This window comes from Trachurus trachurus (genome assembly GCF_905171665.1).
Source record: "Trachurus trachurus genome assembly, chromosome: 1".
NCBI lineage: Eukaryota > Metazoa > Chordata > Actinopteri > Carangiformes > Carangidae > Trachurus > Trachurus trachurus.
Window position 1 is genome coordinate 18,941,457 of NC_139891.1, and position 18,751 is coordinate 18,960,207.

Here is an 18,751-nt window from a genome sequence, read left to right on the forward strand (position 1 = left end):
CTTACACCTCCTCAGATCCACTGCTCAGACTAACTCTGGATTTCCCAACCCACTTCCACTCGCCGCCACATCCCCCACCCCCTCAACCCCTTCCTTCATTCCACACCAGTGCACCCATGACCATGGGCCAGAGAGGCGTGAGTGAGCTGCACGCAGGCGGGTATCAACCAGCTCAGTGGATTGTGATCTCACTCCTTGTCTTGTTTCTTACATAACAGTTTCATATAGAAGCAAGAGACAATGGGGTCCATTGTTGTCCACAGCTGGTATGGTCCAGACCCACCAGACACAACATGGGAGCGGGGCAATCATGTGGCAGATAAAGGGAGAGGAGGGGCTCCAGCTAAGGGTCAGAGCAGGGGCTCATGTACCCCTATATGGTTTTAATCAGTGACTGTAGGAGGATCTGTCCCTGTACATAACAAATGCGTCCCATGCTGCACTTGTTTTGTTCGCGCCTCTCTTTAATCCAAACACAAGAATTATTCAGATCCATTAAGTTGGACTGTGTATTTATATAGGCACACACATGTACAGTGTGACGGCAGAAGAAAGTGTCAACATGATTAGCCCAAGGCCAAGACAAGGCATTTACATTTACTGCTGGCGCATTCACTGACTTGTCTTCCAGTGGACCATGAACACCACATGAACTCTGAGGAGCTGGAGATTAACCAGACCCTCTAGCATGTAACCACATACATATGCATGTGCGCTGCCTTTGAACGCGTCATGGAACTTAAACAGATTTGTCATTAACTTTTGTTTAAATACCATAAAGCCTCTATAGATCCATTCTGCCGTCTATTTTCTGTTCTTACGTGCATGCCTCGCTCTTCAGTGCTGGTATGTTTTTCTATGCACATGTGTATGTATTTTTGCTTGGAATGCAAACACCTCTGGGAGCTTATGCAGGGCCAGATAAGACTGACCAGCAAGAGTCAGCAACAGCAACGCCGCATTCCTTGCACTGCTGTTGTTGTTTGAGAATCAAGTGCACGAGGTTTCCCACATTGATAAATGAATGCAAACGTGTGTGAACGCCACATTATTTCATGAAGTTTATCATTTGTTATATTTGTCAAAGATGCAGTACTCAGTTTGCTAAAGTAATACCAGGTATGATTTTATATGTCATTTCTATGCTTGAGGTTTTCCCATTCTGCCCTGCTCTTGAACCAGAGAATATCACTGCTACCAGTCCTGGTTTTCAAAACAAACCCCCATCAGTGTGACTGGTGAGTGGTTGTGTTTGGTCACAAGAAATTCCACAGGCGTCAGACAGGAGGCGAGGGTCACGTATATCTCCATGCAGACTGGCACGTTCTGATGGATCGCTCGTGGTTTTGTTGTGGCAACATCACTGGTATGTCATTGTGATAATGCTGTATTTTAAGAGTCAACATGGACAGTGACAGAGTATTTAGTCACACAGTGTCTCTACACTTGACCTCATGTCATTTCCAAAGGACTGGAAAACAGATATGGCTGGTCTTTTAAATTATGAACACACAAGTTGTTTTAACGACCTAATCATCTGTGTTCCAGACATGATGCACATGACTGTGGCGTGACACAACCAACGGGAAAGAGATGCTCAGTCTTTGTCTTCAGTGGAGACACTAGAAGGATCTGAAGCAGGTCAGGGCATGTTGCCGACAGTGTATGGTGTATGTGTTTGTTTCCAAATAATCACAGTGGTCATCATCACAGGTTGAGCACCAGTGAAACTCTTCTATCTGTTGGGTTCATCTGTCTTTGTGTGTTTTCTTATTCAACCTGTGTGGCTTTCAAGAGCATCCAGGTGAATCCGTAAGGAAACACAAGGTGTCAGTGAAGGGGCTCTAAGTCACTGTTTGTGTTTTACACAGTCCAGCTCTGCCCTCTGGTGGTAATATGGGTGAAATGCTGAATTCATCAGCTCATGTTTAATGGTCCATTATTCACATAAATATATTAAAGGGATAGTTCACCCAAAATTCAAATTTCACTCATTATCTACTCACCCTCATGTCAACTAAGAGCTGTGAGAATTTTCAGAGTCCTCCGTTCCTTCTCTGAGTTACGGGGGGGTCCGCGCAGCAGTATTTGTCCATATAATGGTTGTGAATGGACACCACGTTTCTTCGTCCAAAAAGACACACCAAAAAACATCCAAATACCTCCATACTGCTCGTCTGTAATGTCCCTCTTGTATTGAAGCCCCGACATGAGAAATTGTTCCGAAAAAAATTAAATAAGTCTATATTTTAAGCTTGTTTGTAGCGGAAGCTCCCAGTGTCTCAGTTCACTGCTCTGCCTGTGTAAGTGCAAATCTCACGTGATTTGCACTGACCGGCGGAACAATTTCTCTTGTCGGGGCTTCAATACAAGAGGGACATTACATACGAGCAGCATGGAGGTATTTGGATGTTTTTTGGTGTGTCTTTTTGGACAAAGAAACGTGGTGTCCATTCACAACCATTATATGGACAAATACTGCTGCGCAGACCCCCCCGTAACTCAGAGAAGGAACGGAAGACTCTGAAAATTCTCACAGCTATTAGTTGACATGAGGGTGAGTAGATAATGAGTGAAATTTGAATTTTGGGTGAACTATCCCTTTAAAGCAACTACAAAGAATTTTTAACTGGATGTGCAAAAGTCTCTTGTTTCTGCTGATGTCTCTGTATAACAGCAAATGAGGCCATCGGTGGGAAGATATTTGTCAGTAGTAACTCTACATCTTTGGGAGGCAGTGGTCGGGGTCGGTCCATTGGTCTAAACGATTTACCGCACTCAGAGCCAGATAAGCATCTTTATGACAATATGCTAGAGCTAATGGGAAATGCAGTCTTCATTCCGGCAAAACACTACCGCTTTTGTCCACAGGGGTCGCCAAAATCAACACATGATGAAAGTTGTAGATGCTTTAACGAAACAAAACCAAAACAATTGTTTGTGTAAATTGAAATATATTCATTTATTCATTGTAACACTTTTCATTACCACCTATTGGATTGTGTCTCACAGTTTTTCAAATTCACTTTGCTTCCCTCCTTAAATGAGAAAAAGCATTTCTCCAAGTGAGTTTGAGGATGGTGATGAGTGTGTCGTTCACAATTCAGAATATCTAATTAATATATGTAAAATTGCATTATGCAGAAGTTATCAAATTCTGTCAAACACACACACACACAACTGAAAGATGGTTAAAAAAAAAAAAAAACATAAAAAAAGAAGCTTTTTAAAAATAAAAACTAAACTGCTACGGGTTTGTTATTATTATGGGTATTGTGATTATTCTTGCTTACAGCACCCATTATTCCCAGGCGGTCTCCCATCCAAGTTTACTGACCTTCCTTTTTCCCCTTTTGCTTTACTTGTGTTTATTGTGATTATTACAACGTAATAATAGCAAAACAACTTTTCGTTTTGGTGGCACTGGACAACCTACAAAAACTAGGTTTGAAACATAATTTAAATGTTTGGGAGATTTCCTACCTAGCAATAGAGTTTTGATGAATCGTGAAACTGTTGTGACATTTGCACTGACAGTTGAGACTAGAATACAAACTGTCAGGGTTAGCCACAACGAGATCACAGTTGGCTGATTTGTAGTCAAGTGACCTCAAGTCTGTGAACTTTTCTCACTGCCTCCTGTGGCAAGTGAGAAGCGACAAAGGCTGAGCGGGGCAATATGCGGCGTCCCACTGCAGCCGCCCTGGCTCCGCCAAGTCGGCTGCAAGGCTCGGCCAACCACGCCAAGCTCTTCCTCTGGTTTGACACAAGGCCAAGACATTTAACGCTGAAGCCCGCTGCTCCCCTGACTGCATGCTGGATCCAGACACATGATCATCCATTTTTTGTTTTGTTGTGTTTTCTTTCTTTCTTTCTTTTTTGCCCCCGACTTTCCACTTTTCGAATGGGGGAGGTATTTGCCACTTGCCTGTAGCTGTAGGTTGCCACAGAGTTAATCATTGAACTTTTAGACGGCACCACAGAGCAACAGAAACCAGAAGACATAAAATATACAGAAACACTATCTAGTCCGTCGTAATTTGTTTTGACCTACATGACGCAATATGGCCGGTTAGCTCAGTTGGTTAGAGCGTGGTGCTAATAACGCCAAGGTCGCGGGTTCGATCCCCGTACGGGCCACTCCTCCCTTTTTGAGTGCAGAGTAGACGTCCTGTGCCCGCATTGTGACGGTGAGTACCCATCTCCGCTCGGATCGACTACAAAGTCTCCCTCCTCACATTCCAGTGCATCCATGGCAACGCCCCCGAGTACCTTAAAGGACAATTCCAGGCAAATTCAACTCGGGGGTGTATTTTCATATCATTTTAGGTCTAAAAGAAGGAATCTGAAGATTTTCAGTTTAATCGCTCCTGTTTTGCGGTAGTTGCGTCTGTCCCCGCATCCCCACGGCAGCAATGAATGGGAGTGGATGTAAGTTCCGCTGTTTAGGCTGTTTCCATCCCTCAAAGCCGCGATTTTTTTCCACAGACAGCATCAGATGGCTACTCAAAGATGCACCGAGAAGTTTTTTTTACTTGAAGCAAGTAAAGAGTTGATATTCCTGTGTTTATGACACAAATGGTAGCTTTTCCCACTGCACCTGAACACACCGAGCACGGCAACTGGGTCTCGCGCGAGACTCCGGGAGACTTTGAATTAGATCTAGTTTTACAAACATGTCGGCTTGCTTGAAGTAAATAAACTTCTCGGGTCATGTTTGAGTAGCCATCTGATGCTGTCTGTGGAAAAAAAATGCGGCTTTGAGGGCTGGAAACTAAACAGCGGAACTTACATCCACTCCCATTCATCGCTGCCGTGGCGATGCGGGGACAGACGCAACTACCGCAAAACAGGAGCGATTAAACTGAAAATCTTCAGATTCATTCTTTTAGACCTAAAATGATAGGAAAATACACCCCCGAGTTGAATTCGCCTGGAATTGTCCTTTAAAGTAGAGTAGAGTAGAGAGTAGAGAATACTTTATTCATCCCGAGGAGGGAAATTCATATTAGTGTAGTAGCTCACACGGCAATGACACAAAAAAGAAAGAAAGATGGAGCAGGGTCGCCGGATGGAGCAGGAACCGCCGGGTGGAGCAGGGCCGCCGGGTGGAGCAGGAACCGCCGGGTGGAGCAGGGCCGCCGGGTGGAGCAGGACCGATGGTGAAGAGGCAGCTGGGTGGATCAGGATCATTGGTGGAGGGCCCAAATCATTTTGCTTATCTGCCCCAATATTCCTCCATCTTGCAGCAAGGAGAGAGGAGCCGTCCACCACCGCTGCTTTCCTGGTCAGTCAAGGTGCCATGAAGTGGATGATCCAGGCCGTCCAGAATTGCCTCCTCCTTCTTCAGTGCTCTAGTGCCTCAGGATGTTTAGTCTGTATCCTAGCAACAACTTCATGGAGAACTTCAGATGGAACTTAAGCAGTTGCCATTAGGTGGGATGTACACAAGTGTTGTTATGATTCGAAAAAATAAAATAAATGTCTACTTTCTGAGTCGGACAAATCCATATTTAAATAGTATAGTACTGTGAAATACAATATTTAGTTGTGGATAACTTTTATTTATTTATTTGGTTCATTTCGGGCATGTCAATTAGTCATCATCATCACACATCATCTTAATCCAATAATACAATACACATGACCGAAAGGGAAAGCGGGAGAAGCAAAAGCTTATCTAGTCCCGCCCCCAATACTCACATATTCATTTTTTCTGCATGTTACATTTTTGACATAACATTCTTCCAGTATTTTCAAAATTTAACAATTTGACATAACATTTTTTTTTTTTTTTTTTTTAACATGACATTTCTCACTTTTTTTTTTTTTTTTTTCAACATTTGACATTTTGACATAATGTGTTGCAGCATTAGGCAGTATGTAGAGTTGAAGAAATTGAAGTCCAGCTCTAGATAGAGCATAAGGATTACGTGTGTGTCTGCACATGTGTCCAACCGTCATGAGCGAACAACAGTCTCTTCTTACTTTCACAATATGCCTGCTTACTCTTTCACAAGGTAATGGCAGTGCTAATGGATTTCATTAATGCTCCTTCTTTTTAGTATTTGTTATCTTAACTTCTAAGTATTAATTGATTATTAGTCAATTAATTATTAATGGGGGATGTCTCACTCTTAACATGCAGATAAATGGTCTGTCCATAGCCAAAAATGATGCATTCACTGTGTTTTTTTTTGTGTGTATTTGTGTTAGGATGAAGTGGAGGTGCAACAGCCAGAGGAGAGCAACCCATATGAGGAGGTGTACAAGGACTCAAGTACTTTCCTTAAGGTTGGTTCAAGGTGGCATTTACACCTCGTCTCACAAATGATGTTTCGGTAGCCTGACAAAAAGTGATTTATTTTGGAAGTTTGCACTAATTAGGAAGCGACTTAGATTAGTTTTCATTGCTACACTACCTTGAATGCAGAAAGCAGCTACCAGTCACAAGCGTTACTAAAACTAACCGTTCATCTACATTTTCAAAATGTTTCAGAAGTACTTGGTGGTTGGATGCAATATTTCACCCTGTGGCATTTAGCTGGAATTAAAAACACAAAAGCTCCATTAGTTAGAAAAAGATACCGTACTTGTGTGTCATTACCAACAATGTAAACAAATCATCTGATAAATCTATGGGAAGACTACAGTTGATTACAGGGTAGAACAAGCTAAATGGTGGAGAAACAGCAGTGTGTTTGATATCAATATGCAGACAAACATATACACAAGCATATAATTATAAGCTTGTGTATAGAATGCAAATTAGTGAGTAAATATGAAAACCAGTCCTAATGTTATGTAAGTAACTATCAGGATTACCATTGTTTATATGACATCTAATTACAATAGCAGTGCCATTTTTTTTTTTTTTACTATTGTAGAAGATTAGACCTTGCCGTTTCTAATTGGTGTTTTCCTTTCATGAAACGTATGAAAAAATACACAAAGATCCATTTTTGTCTCTTTTTGTACAAACATAATAAATACATTTTCTCCCACTCATCTTTTTCATCTTAATTCATTCATTTATTCTCAGGGTACCCAGAGTTTGAACCCTCACAATGACTACTGTCAACACTTTGTGGACACAGGTCACAGGCCACAAAACTTCGGGATGTTGGTGAGTGTGCGCTTGTCAATGTGTGTGTGTTTATGTACATGTACAGATTGTGTGTGTGGGTCTTACATCCGTGTCACATCTGGTTTAGGCTTGGCTGACCGATTTGAAGAATACCCAAAACTTCGCGAGCTGATCAGACTGAAGGATGAACTCATCTCCACCACCAACACCCCTCCCATGTATGTTAAAAAAATTATTGCAGAGTAGGAAAAATCTGTCTGATTGACAACATGACCTAACACTTCACATGATTATATGATGAATTAAGAAAACACTGGCCATTTCAAGCTGGCAAGATCTCAAGCAAGTCTTGTCTCTATTTAAATTGTGTGTTTCTGTTTGTGCAGGTACCTCCAGGCTGACCCTGAGCACTTTGACTTGCAGGATTTGAAATGCAAGTTTGATGTTATTCTGCTTGAACCTCCTTTGGAGGAGTATTACAGAGAATCTGGCATCAGCCACACTGAACGTTTCTGGACCTGGGATGATGTATGTACACATCTTTTAGTAATTAACACTTTATGCTGTTATGCAAAAATACATAATTATTATTTTGACTTGCCTGCAGGACACAAGTGAAAGACACTCAATTTGTTATAATATGTTATGATACAACATGTAGTGAGGCATGCAAGACACTATCAGGGAGACATTTAAGTTTATGATCCAAAAATGGAAAATTATCCTGTTGGAGCACAAATCTGACCAGTTGAAGTTTAAATAACCTCCATGGACATTTAGTGTTGCTGATATAATTTTACTGGATGATCACTTCAGCCTGCATCATTTTAAGCCTGACTAGTGCATAATTCTGGTCACTGGTAAAAGTGGTCACACTGAGCTCTAACTAAAGAATATGTGAGATTTGTACAAATGAATGATAGTGAGCTCCCAGTAGGGGGAGACAAAGATCCAGAGTAACCCTGCTAAGGTAAAGATGATAATCAAGTCAGTTGTGCTGTCTCTACTGACAGGGCAGCTTAGGGTCGGGAGAAGAGTAACAGGGCCTGTTCCATTCCTCACACACTTTGGTGACGTTTTGCCGGCGTAACGTATATTTGCATATAGTGCGCAAGCATGTATTACTGTAAGTGGCCAAGCGTGTGGGGGATATTTAAAAGCAATCGGGACATACTTGACGAGTGCAGCCTTGTCAAGTATGTACACACACACACACACAGCAACAGTTTTAATAAACAGTGCTGCTGGATCACAGTCTCATCCACTCCTAAAGTGTCTCTATGCGCAAGATTCAAATCCTAAATGTGTAAGCCCAACTCCGTAAGTAAATAAAACAAACAAGAAAAAAAAAAAAAAGAGTGAATTTCATATTATTGAAATTAATTCAAAAGCATTTCCTAATCGTGACTTGTGGCTGTGGGTGACGGCGGACTTCACCGTGGTGCGTTGTGGGATTTATACTTGGCCAAATACCGCTCGGATGCGGTCTTACCGTAAGTGTGGGTAAAGTGCAAATCAAGCGCGCTGCACTTTCGGTCATTGGAGAAATGGGACACACTTGTGCACTGACATAAGCCCATGAACGCGCACGCCAAGTGCCCAAGTGTGTAAGTGTGATCTAGTGTGCATTAGGGGTTGCACAGACTAGTCGACTAATCGACTAGTCGACTTTACTGCTCCACAATGACGTTTTCAGCTTGACGTCGACTAGTCGCTGATCATGTGACAGTACAAGAGTAGCGGCTTTAAACAACAGCTGAGTGCGCTGAATGAAAAAAATACGAGCGCCGTCAAGCTGGATAGAACGAGCGCGTACCAGACAGGAAGTCGGGCACAGAAAAGGCGAGAGAATCCGGTCAATTTTCAAAATAAAATAAATGATGATTAAGTTTGCTTGTCCGGCGTCTATAGATATTTGTTTGCGTCTACACACAAGACACACATCCATACATACAGCGCTACAGACAGACCTGTGGAAAACCGAGCAGCCTACAGACGGGTCGATGTTTGACCGGCAGGAGAAGCTGCTGCCTGCGAGACGCCAAGCGCCTGTGAGGCGCTGCGCTTCCGCGGGCAGTGTGTCCGGGCGGCCGGCAATTTAAAAAAAACTCCGCTCATATCGACAGCTTTACGTCGCGCACAACAACAACAACCAACAACAGCAACAACCAACCAGAAAAAAAGCTGTGAGTGAAACTGTGAGTGAGCAGGACTGTGATGGTGACGAGGCCTGTGTGTCGTTTTCCTCCCTAATTGTTTAACGGACAGTACAGTATTATCTTTTGCACTTGTATAGGAGTGCATATTACAAAAAAACAAACTGATTTACAGCTTGTTGTTTATAAAGCTGCTGTTCTGTGGACTAATTTCTGTGCATGAGCGTCTGTCAGTGAATACAGATTGTTGCAAAGCATTTCCCTCCTCCTGTGATTTATGATGGGAAAAATATGAATGACGTCATCAGCGACTAGTCGACGTCGACTCGACTTTCATAACATTAGAGTCGACTTTTAAAAATCTGAAGTCGTGCAACCCCTAGTGTGCATATTGGGACAGGCCCACAGATTAGTAAATGGTATTTTCACTTGGCATGGATAATACTTTTGACATATTCTCCCATTCCCCTTTCCCTTTTCCATCCTCTGCTGTTGTAGATCATGAAACTTGAAATTGAGGAGATATCCGCTCTACGTTCCTTTGTCTTTCTCTGGTGTGGCTCTGGTGAAGGCCTGGACTTGGGCAGAATGGTAACAATCTATCACACAGGCACAATACTTGTTAGTCCAGGTGGTACATAATCCTTCATAGGACTTATTATGCCGATTCCAGTGTCTGAGGAAGTGGGGCTTTAGGCGGTGTGAAGATATCTGCTGGATCAAGACCAATAAGAATAATCCAGGAAAGACCAAGGCACTGGACCCGAAAGCAGTGTTCCAGAGGACCAAGGTAGAGTGTTCATACAAGCAGAAATGTGAAGTATATTTAAATTACACACGTACACACTCATGCAATTTACTCTGCCATTAATCTTTTGTGAAAATCCATATACATAATGTTAAATACTCACTGTACAGTGTACAAGACCCCTATGCATGGAACTTTTAAAATTTGAATTTAAACCAGTGGAAGTTGAATATTGTAACAAACTGAGAGAAATGCAACATATTTGTTTCAGGAGCACTGCCTAATGGGAATCAAAGGAACGGTGCGTAGGAGTACTGATGGTGACTTCATTCATGCCAATGTGGACATTGACTTGATCATCACTGAGGAGCCTGAGATGGGAAACGTAGAGAAGCCTGTAGAGATTTTCCACATAATTGAGCACTTCTGTTTGGGACGCAGGAGGTTGCATCTCTTTGGGCGAGACTGGCCAGGTGAGGTGGACACATGCTTTCCATAGAACATTTGATTGTCCTGGTAAATTTACATGATCCATATTTGCATTTTGGGGTTTTTGATGGCCTGTCCTCCTCTCTGTGTCTGCTTGTTTGCTAACTTGCGGTCCTCTCTTTCTAGGATGGTTGACAGTGGGCCCTACTTTGACGAACAGTAACTTTAACCCAGAGACCTACGCCTCACACTTTGGTTTGCCTAACTCCCACCTTTCTGGCTGCACTGAGGAAATAGAGAGACTGCGGCCAAAATCTCCCCCTGCTAAGCTCAAATCGGACCGTGGTGGCGGAGCACCCAGGGGCGGACGTGGTGGGCCAAACGCAGGAAGAGGTGGCGACAGAGGCCGTGAAAGAAACCGACCAAATTTCCGTGGGGACAGGGGAGGGTTCAGGGGGAGGGGAGGGCCACACAGGGGTTTTCCACCTCGCTAGAACACAGACAACACACCACCAAGACTGATGCTGGGAATTCCTGTCTACATTAATTCATTAACATGATTGTTTGTAATGCATTTGTATGGTTACTATGTGACACCTTAGAAGATATGATGTGTGATCGTTTTGACTCTTTGGTTTATATTTTTAATGGATATACTTTATAATGCATAGGAATTATCTGAATAAACCCTGTTTTCACTAATGTCTCTGCATTGATTTATATGGTATACTTTATACATGAATATGTATGCAACTGATTGTTGAATAACATCAAAATCTGTACCTGCTCATTCCAGATGTTTCTAAAGATCTCTTTGAGTGGTCCTTGGCTCTTACACAACTCTTCTGAGTATTTGTGGGGAGCACCTGGTCATGGCCGGTTTATGGTGTAATGATGTTCTTTTTACTTCTGGTACCGTTTCTTAATGTGTTTTAATACTCGTTCCCTGTGTTATTTCACTTTATTACACATAACTTAATTTATGGACACAGGTTTTGATTTTTTTTGTAAATGTGGATTACTCGAAACACACATGCAGTTGAGATATTTAAGTTCTAAGTGTTAGAGGTACATTTCATCTGAATCTCACTCACTCAACATAGATTGTTGTGCAAATGAAAAAGGACGGTTTACCCCTGAGTCATGCCCATCTGATGCTATTGACTGACACGATCAAATGACAATAGTGAGGACATTATAGATGTCCTGTACCTCTGTGTAGGTGTGTCTGGTATGTGACTAACTGACACTTGGAAGAGACCTGCTCCACCACCTTGTCTCTTCTTTGGCAGAGCAGCAAGCCACTATTGTTATCCTGTGCGTGTCTTCTTCCTCTTGTTTTTCATCTTCCTTAACAAATTTCGATTCGCTCCTACAATTTTTTTTGTGAACAATTATTTTATTTTACATTCATTGTTACAGAAGCAACAATAAACATTTTTTCCCCGACATAATAAATTGACAATATAGTAAATAATCCCGTCCCAGCCACCCACCCCTCCCCTCCCTCCCTCACCCCCTCCCTACACTCCCTTCCCAATTCCTACAATTTTGAGGGAACACAGGGAAATTATTTGTCAACATGGCACAGTAGGGACTTGGGATCGGTGTGCTGTTGCTTTTCTTTGTAAAATGTGAATTTTTTGGGATATGTGAGTCGCAAAAAGCTGAATATTTTCGCACAGAGATTGAATAGGAGCAAGTGAAAAAAATTTGATAAATAGACAATTTCCTTGCAGAGATTTTGCGAGTGCCACGGTGTGCTGCCGGGGTGTAATCTCTTTCAGCATGGGAATCAAACCCATTCACCACTTTAACATCAATATTAGCACAATGGGCAGACAGAGCTAATCAAACAGAAACATGGTAATCTCTCTGTGAAAACTGACCTTAAGGAGCTGTCAACTTGTGTGTGTATGTGTGTTAGACCTGAATCACAATGACAACAAAAAACTGCCAAATGTTTGATGCCACAGTCAAATAACTTGATAACTAATGTGTGTGTGTGTGTGTGTGTGTGTGTGTGTGTGTGTGTGTGTGTGTGTGTGTGTGTGTGTGTGTGTGTGTGTGTGTGTGTGTGTGTGTGTGTGTGTGTTGCCAAGTCTGTGCGACACTACCCTGCCCTCTGACGAGAAAGAGGTCTGGTAGGAAACAGTGACACATGCACCACAGACCACATCTCAATCAGAAACAGGGAGATTAATATGCACAAGAACAGATCGGGTAACAGAGAGTAAAAACCAAGGCTTCTGTGGCTAGTTAACATGAGAATCAAACCCACGACTTTATGATCAGGAGTCACACATTGTGAAGAGACAAGACAGACACACAATCATCTCTTCCTGAACATTCATGAGCTGTCAGCCTGTGTGCGTGTGTCTCTGTGTGTTTGTGTTGGATTGACGGTAAAGTATAGGTGATAAACACCCTAAACATATTGGACATTCCTAATCATCTGATTGAAGTGAACAGACCTGTTTCACCACCCAGAGCAGATCTGTTCCCAGTTTCTCTTGTCACATACCAGACGCACATAGACTCAGGCACGGGACAGTATAGATGGCCTCACTCACGTCATCTCATTGTGTTAGCTGGTAGTGAGTGATGGGCATAATGACACCCTGCAATGAGGCATGTTTCAGTGTTTAACTTATAATTATAACGAGATAATCAACAACATTTCCTACACTAATGCCTTCAAGCTCCAGCAGTTCACACAGTACACATCACTTTTTTGTAGGTGGAACTTTCTAGAGTAACATAATAGCAGTAGCCTAAATAATGATGTCTTTACTAAAACGAAGTTACAAAAAATTTGACTTAAGGATTCGGGTCTGTTACTACATGTGACAGTTGAGGGTCCTGTCACTATGCCTCCAATTGATCATGCGCCCTGGCTACCTGGCTAAGGGGATGTCCCTTTGGGCGACTGGTAAGCATGCATGACTCTTACCCAGGAGGTGTGGGTTCAATCCCTGCCCCAGCCCGCCATATAGAGTTTTTCTCGATTGTTTTTTTGGTTTTGCTTTGGGTGGTGTTTAGCTCAGTTGGTAGAGCACCCGCCCCATGTGTTGAGGCTATAGTCCTCACTGCAGGCGACCCCGGTTCAAATCCTGCGTCGAGCGATATTATTCCCCCCTCTCTGCCTCCCATTTCCTGTCTCTCTCTCAACTATCCTATCCTGGTGAAAAAGTACCCAAATATGTATATATAAAAAATGGCCATGGCCTCATTTTGGGGCCAGTCTATCACTGGGTGTGACCTCTGTTAACATGGGAATAAAAGATCACCAGTCACATATTGAACAGAGCTAATCAACACGTGATCATCTCTTTCTCTAACACTGACATTATGGAGCAGTCAACCTTTGTGTGTGTGTGTGTGTGTTTGTGTGTCTGTGTCTGAGTGTATGTGTTAGTTGGATTTGTTATTAACCCTCTATGGTACCTTGTTGCCCTCAGGCAACATACCACTTTTTGGCCTGTCACATCTCCACAATTCATCCCATTTAATGCTGTAATACTTTAAAAAAGAGAGGAGACCTTAGAGAACCAATAACAATGCTTTAATTTATCACATGACTTTCAAGAAGCCATACTGAAACCCTTTTTTGCAGACCTTTTCAAAGGAAACAGGTTTGACATTTTGCTCCACTAAAACGGTCTGAAAACATAACTTCCTGGCCCTTTTTCATCTGGAAAAAAATATATTTACACTAATAGATTAGTAAAGTTTAATTTTTAATAATTCCATGCAATTTATTTACTTATTAAATAATGGAAACTTGTTAAAATGCACCTGTTGCCCGAAAGCAACAACGTACCATTATAGAAAATTGCAACGTTGCCTTGAGGCAACACTGGACCATTATGGAATCAATATTGCATTATGAGACTATGGTAGTGTGTGTTTAGGTGTAAATATAATGTTCAAAAACATATAATTCATCATAATTTAGTTTTTTATCCTTAATAAATTTTATTTTGAATGCAGTAAAGTAAACATCAGGCTATTATGATGATGATGAGGAAGATGAGAATGAGAATTCGGATGAGGATGAGGCCAGTGAAGGTGAAAGTCTACAGAGACTGGTGTTTCTAATACAGTATATGACGAACCGTAATGGTACAATGTTGCCTACAAGCAACAAACCCCAAAAACTTCCAAAAATAAATAATTTTTAAAAATTTCTTTAGATTATGTTTATTTAGTCTATTTTGAGACATAAAAACACTCCAAACATTTTTTTCCCCACTGGCATCATAGTGCGTACCATAGAGGGTTAAAGTAGGTGATAAACACTAGAAACACTATATATTCTAGATATTCAAAATAATTTCTAATCTGTAGCTCCTGTTAGAAAAGGAAGCAGATTATGAGTGGCTAGAGAAAAAATCCCTGAATTCCCATTCATTTTCTCTATGGGAAATGTTTCACAGTGTTTGGAAGACTACATATTTTATCAAGAAAAGTGATAGCATACCCATTCCAATCAAGCCACTTGTTTTACACTCACCTTCAAAGCCTCACATGGTCAGGCTCCCCTTTTTGTGACTGACCTCTTACACCCCCACTTATCAGTTCCACTTCCCCAGGTCCACGCAAAATCTTCTCTACCACACACCCACCTGAAGGCTTGTGGAGACATTTCGAGCTGAAGCACCATAACTTTAGCTCTGTTGCTTCCTTTGAAGCTTTTAGGAAGCAACTTGCTGTAAAACACTTCTGTTTAGGCAGGCATTTGGGCAACCTTTTACTTATTTACTGTTACTTTATTAACTCAGTCATTAAGATCATTGCGTAGCATCTCCGAATTTGATCATCATCCTGATGCTATGTTTGTATTATCATTTGTATCATCATTTTATTTTATGATGATTTTATGATTTACAAATGGTGGTTGACTACAGGAGGAAAAAGTCCCCACCCCCTCCTGTTTGCATCAGGGGAAACGATGTGGAGATTGTGGAGCAATACCTTGGCGTCCTACTGGACAGCAAGCTGGAGTGGGCAGGTAACACAGAGGCTGTTTACAAGAAGGGCTTGAGCCGCTTGTGTTTTTTGAGGAGGCTTAAGTCTTTTAATGTGTGCAACAGGATGCTTAATATGTTTTATCAGACTGTTGTAGCCAGTTCCCTCTTTTTGTGCTGTGGTGTGCTGGGGTGTGGGAATCAAGAAAAAGGATGCAAACAAGCTTAACAAGCTGATAATGAAGGCCCAGTCTGTTGTAGGGGTGAAGCTGAGCACCCTGGAGGAAGTCACTGAAAACAGAGTCCGAACTAAATTCCTCAGGATCACTGACAACACCACCCATCCCCTCCATAAAACACTGCAGTCTTAAAAGTACATTCAGCCACAGATACAGACTCCCCCGCTGCTCAAGAGAGCGATATAAACATTCATTCATATATTCTCGATTGTAAAGCACTTGTGTGACATTTGTCTGTGAAAAGTGCTATATAAATTAACTTTATTATTATTGTTATTATTTTGATATATAATTTGCACGGGTCCTCTCAACACGGTAGCAAATTGCTACAGAGGTCACCCTGGCACTAAAGCTATGAAATAAGCTTTCATGGGGGCGGGACTAGATAAGCTTTTGCTTCTCCCGCTTTCCCTTTCGGCCATGTGTGACATGCCCGAAATAAACAAATTGATTGATTGATAGCTGAATAATTGCTCTAGTGCCACAGTGTGTCCCAGGGGTGTGACTTAGATTGACGGAGTTCGGGGGGTTTGTAGACCCCTTTCTCCCATACATTTGCATGTATCCCTGCTAGTGTCACAGGGAACTAAGTAGGTAAAATCACCATGGCAATTCCAGAGGGCATGCTGACATACAAGTGTTTTTGATAGACAGACAGATGTTGGCTGTTGGCAGTTTGGCAACATGCAGTTTTGTTGCAAAAACTTTGTAACTTTGGTTTGAAAAGTTGTACATTATATAAATAAAGTTATTATTATTTGTTGTTATGGTACACTTGAAAGTCCCACCAGCAAAAAGGTGACATGTACAGTGTGCACTGCTGCAGGATGAGTGTTGGCAGTGGGAAATGTTGCCGATTATCATTTTATAATTATTGCTTTAACACTGAACCATACCCCATGACAGGCAACTGTTTGGACACAGGATAACTATAATGCCTTAATTGGAGCTCTGCCAAGAAAGAGACCTGCTCAGGGTGGTTGAGCAGGTCTGTTCCAAACTTCCTTTTGTCATAGGTCACATACCAAACACACCTACGCACAGATACCGTACACTATAGGGGTTGCACAGACTAGTCGACTAATCGACTAGTCGACTTTACTGCTCCACAATGACGTTTTCAGCTTGACGTCGACTAGTCGCTGATCATGTGACAGTACAAGAGTAGCGGCTTTAAACAACAGCTGAGTGCGCTGAATGAAAAAAATACGAGCGCCGTCAAGCTGAATGAAAAAAATACGAGCGCCGTCAAGCTGAATGAAAAAAATACGAGCGCCGTCAAGCTGGATAGAACGAGCGCGTACCAGACAGGAAGTCGGGCACAGAAAAGGCGAGAGAATCCGGTCAATTTTCAAAATAAAATAAATGATGATTAAGTTTGCTTGTCCGGCGTCTATAGATATTTGTTTGCGTCTACACACAAGACACACATCCATACATACAGCGCTACAGACAGACCTGTGGAAAACCGAGCAGCCTACAGACGGGTCGATGTTTGACCGGCAGGAGAAGCTGCTGCCTGCGAGACGCCAAGCGCCTGTGAGGCGCTGCGCTTCCGCGGGCAGTGTGTCCGGGCGGCCGGCAATTTAAAAAAAACTCCGCTCATATCGACAGCTTTACGTCGCGCACAACAACAACAACCAACAACAGCAACAACCAACCAGAAAAAAAGCTGTGAGTGAAACTGTGAGTGAGCAGGACTGTGATGGTGACGAGGCCTGTGTGTCGTTTTCCTCCCTAATTGTTTAACGGACAGTACAGTATTATCTTTTGCACTTGTATAGGAGTGCATATTACAAAAAAACAAACTGATTTACAGCTTGTTGTTTATAAAGCTGCTGTTCTGTGGACTAATTTCTGTGCATGAGCGTCTGTCAGTGAATACAGATTGTTGCAAAGCATTTCCCTCCTCCTGTGATTTATGATGGGAAAAATATGAATGACGTCATCAGCGACTAGTCGACGTCGACTCGACTTTCATAACATTAGAGTCGACTTTTAAAAATCTGAAGTCGTGCAACCCCTAGTACACTATAGATGTCCTCACTCACGTCATCTATAACTATATTGTCATCACATGTGCTCATATTTTTCCTATTTCCCTCTCATCCAGGGTAGGGCAGAGCTCTCACACACCTGTCAACACACACACAACACATACACATGCACGCGCGCACACACGCATGCACACACGCACACACAATTCCTTCTGCAGCGTACTAGGGTATAAAATGCAAGAGAGCAGGGGACAATTTCTAGTGAACGGGAAATTAACAGGATCAGAAGGTTCTGCAGTATCTTTTTCTACTTCAAGGTGAGATTGTTGGTTTAAGTTTTTTATTGCAATATTGGCTATTTCAAATGTACAGAACTGTCTGTGTAATGCCTGGTTCTTTTTAATATTATTATTGTAACATATATTTTTATCTTGCTTTGTATTTATTTGTACAAATTATTTGTACCACTCAGGTTCGACTCAAGATTTAATTTGAGTTAAATGTATTATTGTACGTTTTACTTTCAACATACCTCTCACTTAATAATGTTACATTTAAAAAAACAATTAAGTGTAAAATCTTGCATCTTTTTCTGAGACAAAACTGTACTTACATGAGCAAAAGTCTTGAGAAGTCTTGGTCTTGTCTTGAGTCGACTACATTTTTACCTGGTGTTGTCTTGGTCTTGGTCAAGCTGGATTAAGGAATTTCTTTTAAGACCACGACCGCAACTGTCTCTCTCACTTGCTCACTTTGGTTTATGTAATGTACTGTAATAACTTTAAGATAACTTAAAATTGTTCTACGTATAGTATATGCTTGTGTAATCATCTGAAAAACTTAGTTGCAACAGTATCAAAAGTGGGAGACTTTAGCAGGTTGTGTGCTGTGTTATTCTGTTCAATCCAAACTTTGTTTCAATTAAATATGGTATAGATTTGAAAAAAAAATAAAAATAGAATTATCTCTTTTTTTTTTGCAGAGGAGTAATGTAAATATCAAGCCACATGATTATTAGGAGTATTGGTAATGGATGCAGTAATGGTCTTGAAAATGGCCTTGCATTTGTTTGGTCTCAGTCTTGGTCTTGACTTGCTCTCAAATCCCTCAAAGTCTTGCTCTTGT

General features: G+C 41.7%; 1 protein-coding gene across 1 annotated transcript; it reads left to right on the forward strand.

The window, feature by feature from the left end:
- Nucleotides 1-116: 116 nt before the first annotated feature.
- LOC310984990 (N(6)-adenosine-methyltransferase non-catalytic subunit METTL14-like) lies at nt 117-10,914 on the forward strand (the record flags this gene model as incomplete). The annotated part of the gene is made up of 9 exons (XM_083970385.1): nt 117-137; nt 6,217-6,294; nt 7,043-7,130; nt 7,215-7,305; nt 7,474-7,615; nt 9,742-9,834; nt 9,917-10,033; nt 10,263-10,464; nt 10,607-10,914. The coding sequence occupies 9 exons, from the start codon at nt 117-119 to the stop codon at nt 10,912-10,914; spliced, it is 1,140 nt and encodes a 379-aa protein (XP_083826511.1).
- Between the last annotated feature and the right edge of the window lie 7,837 nt (nt 10,915-18,751).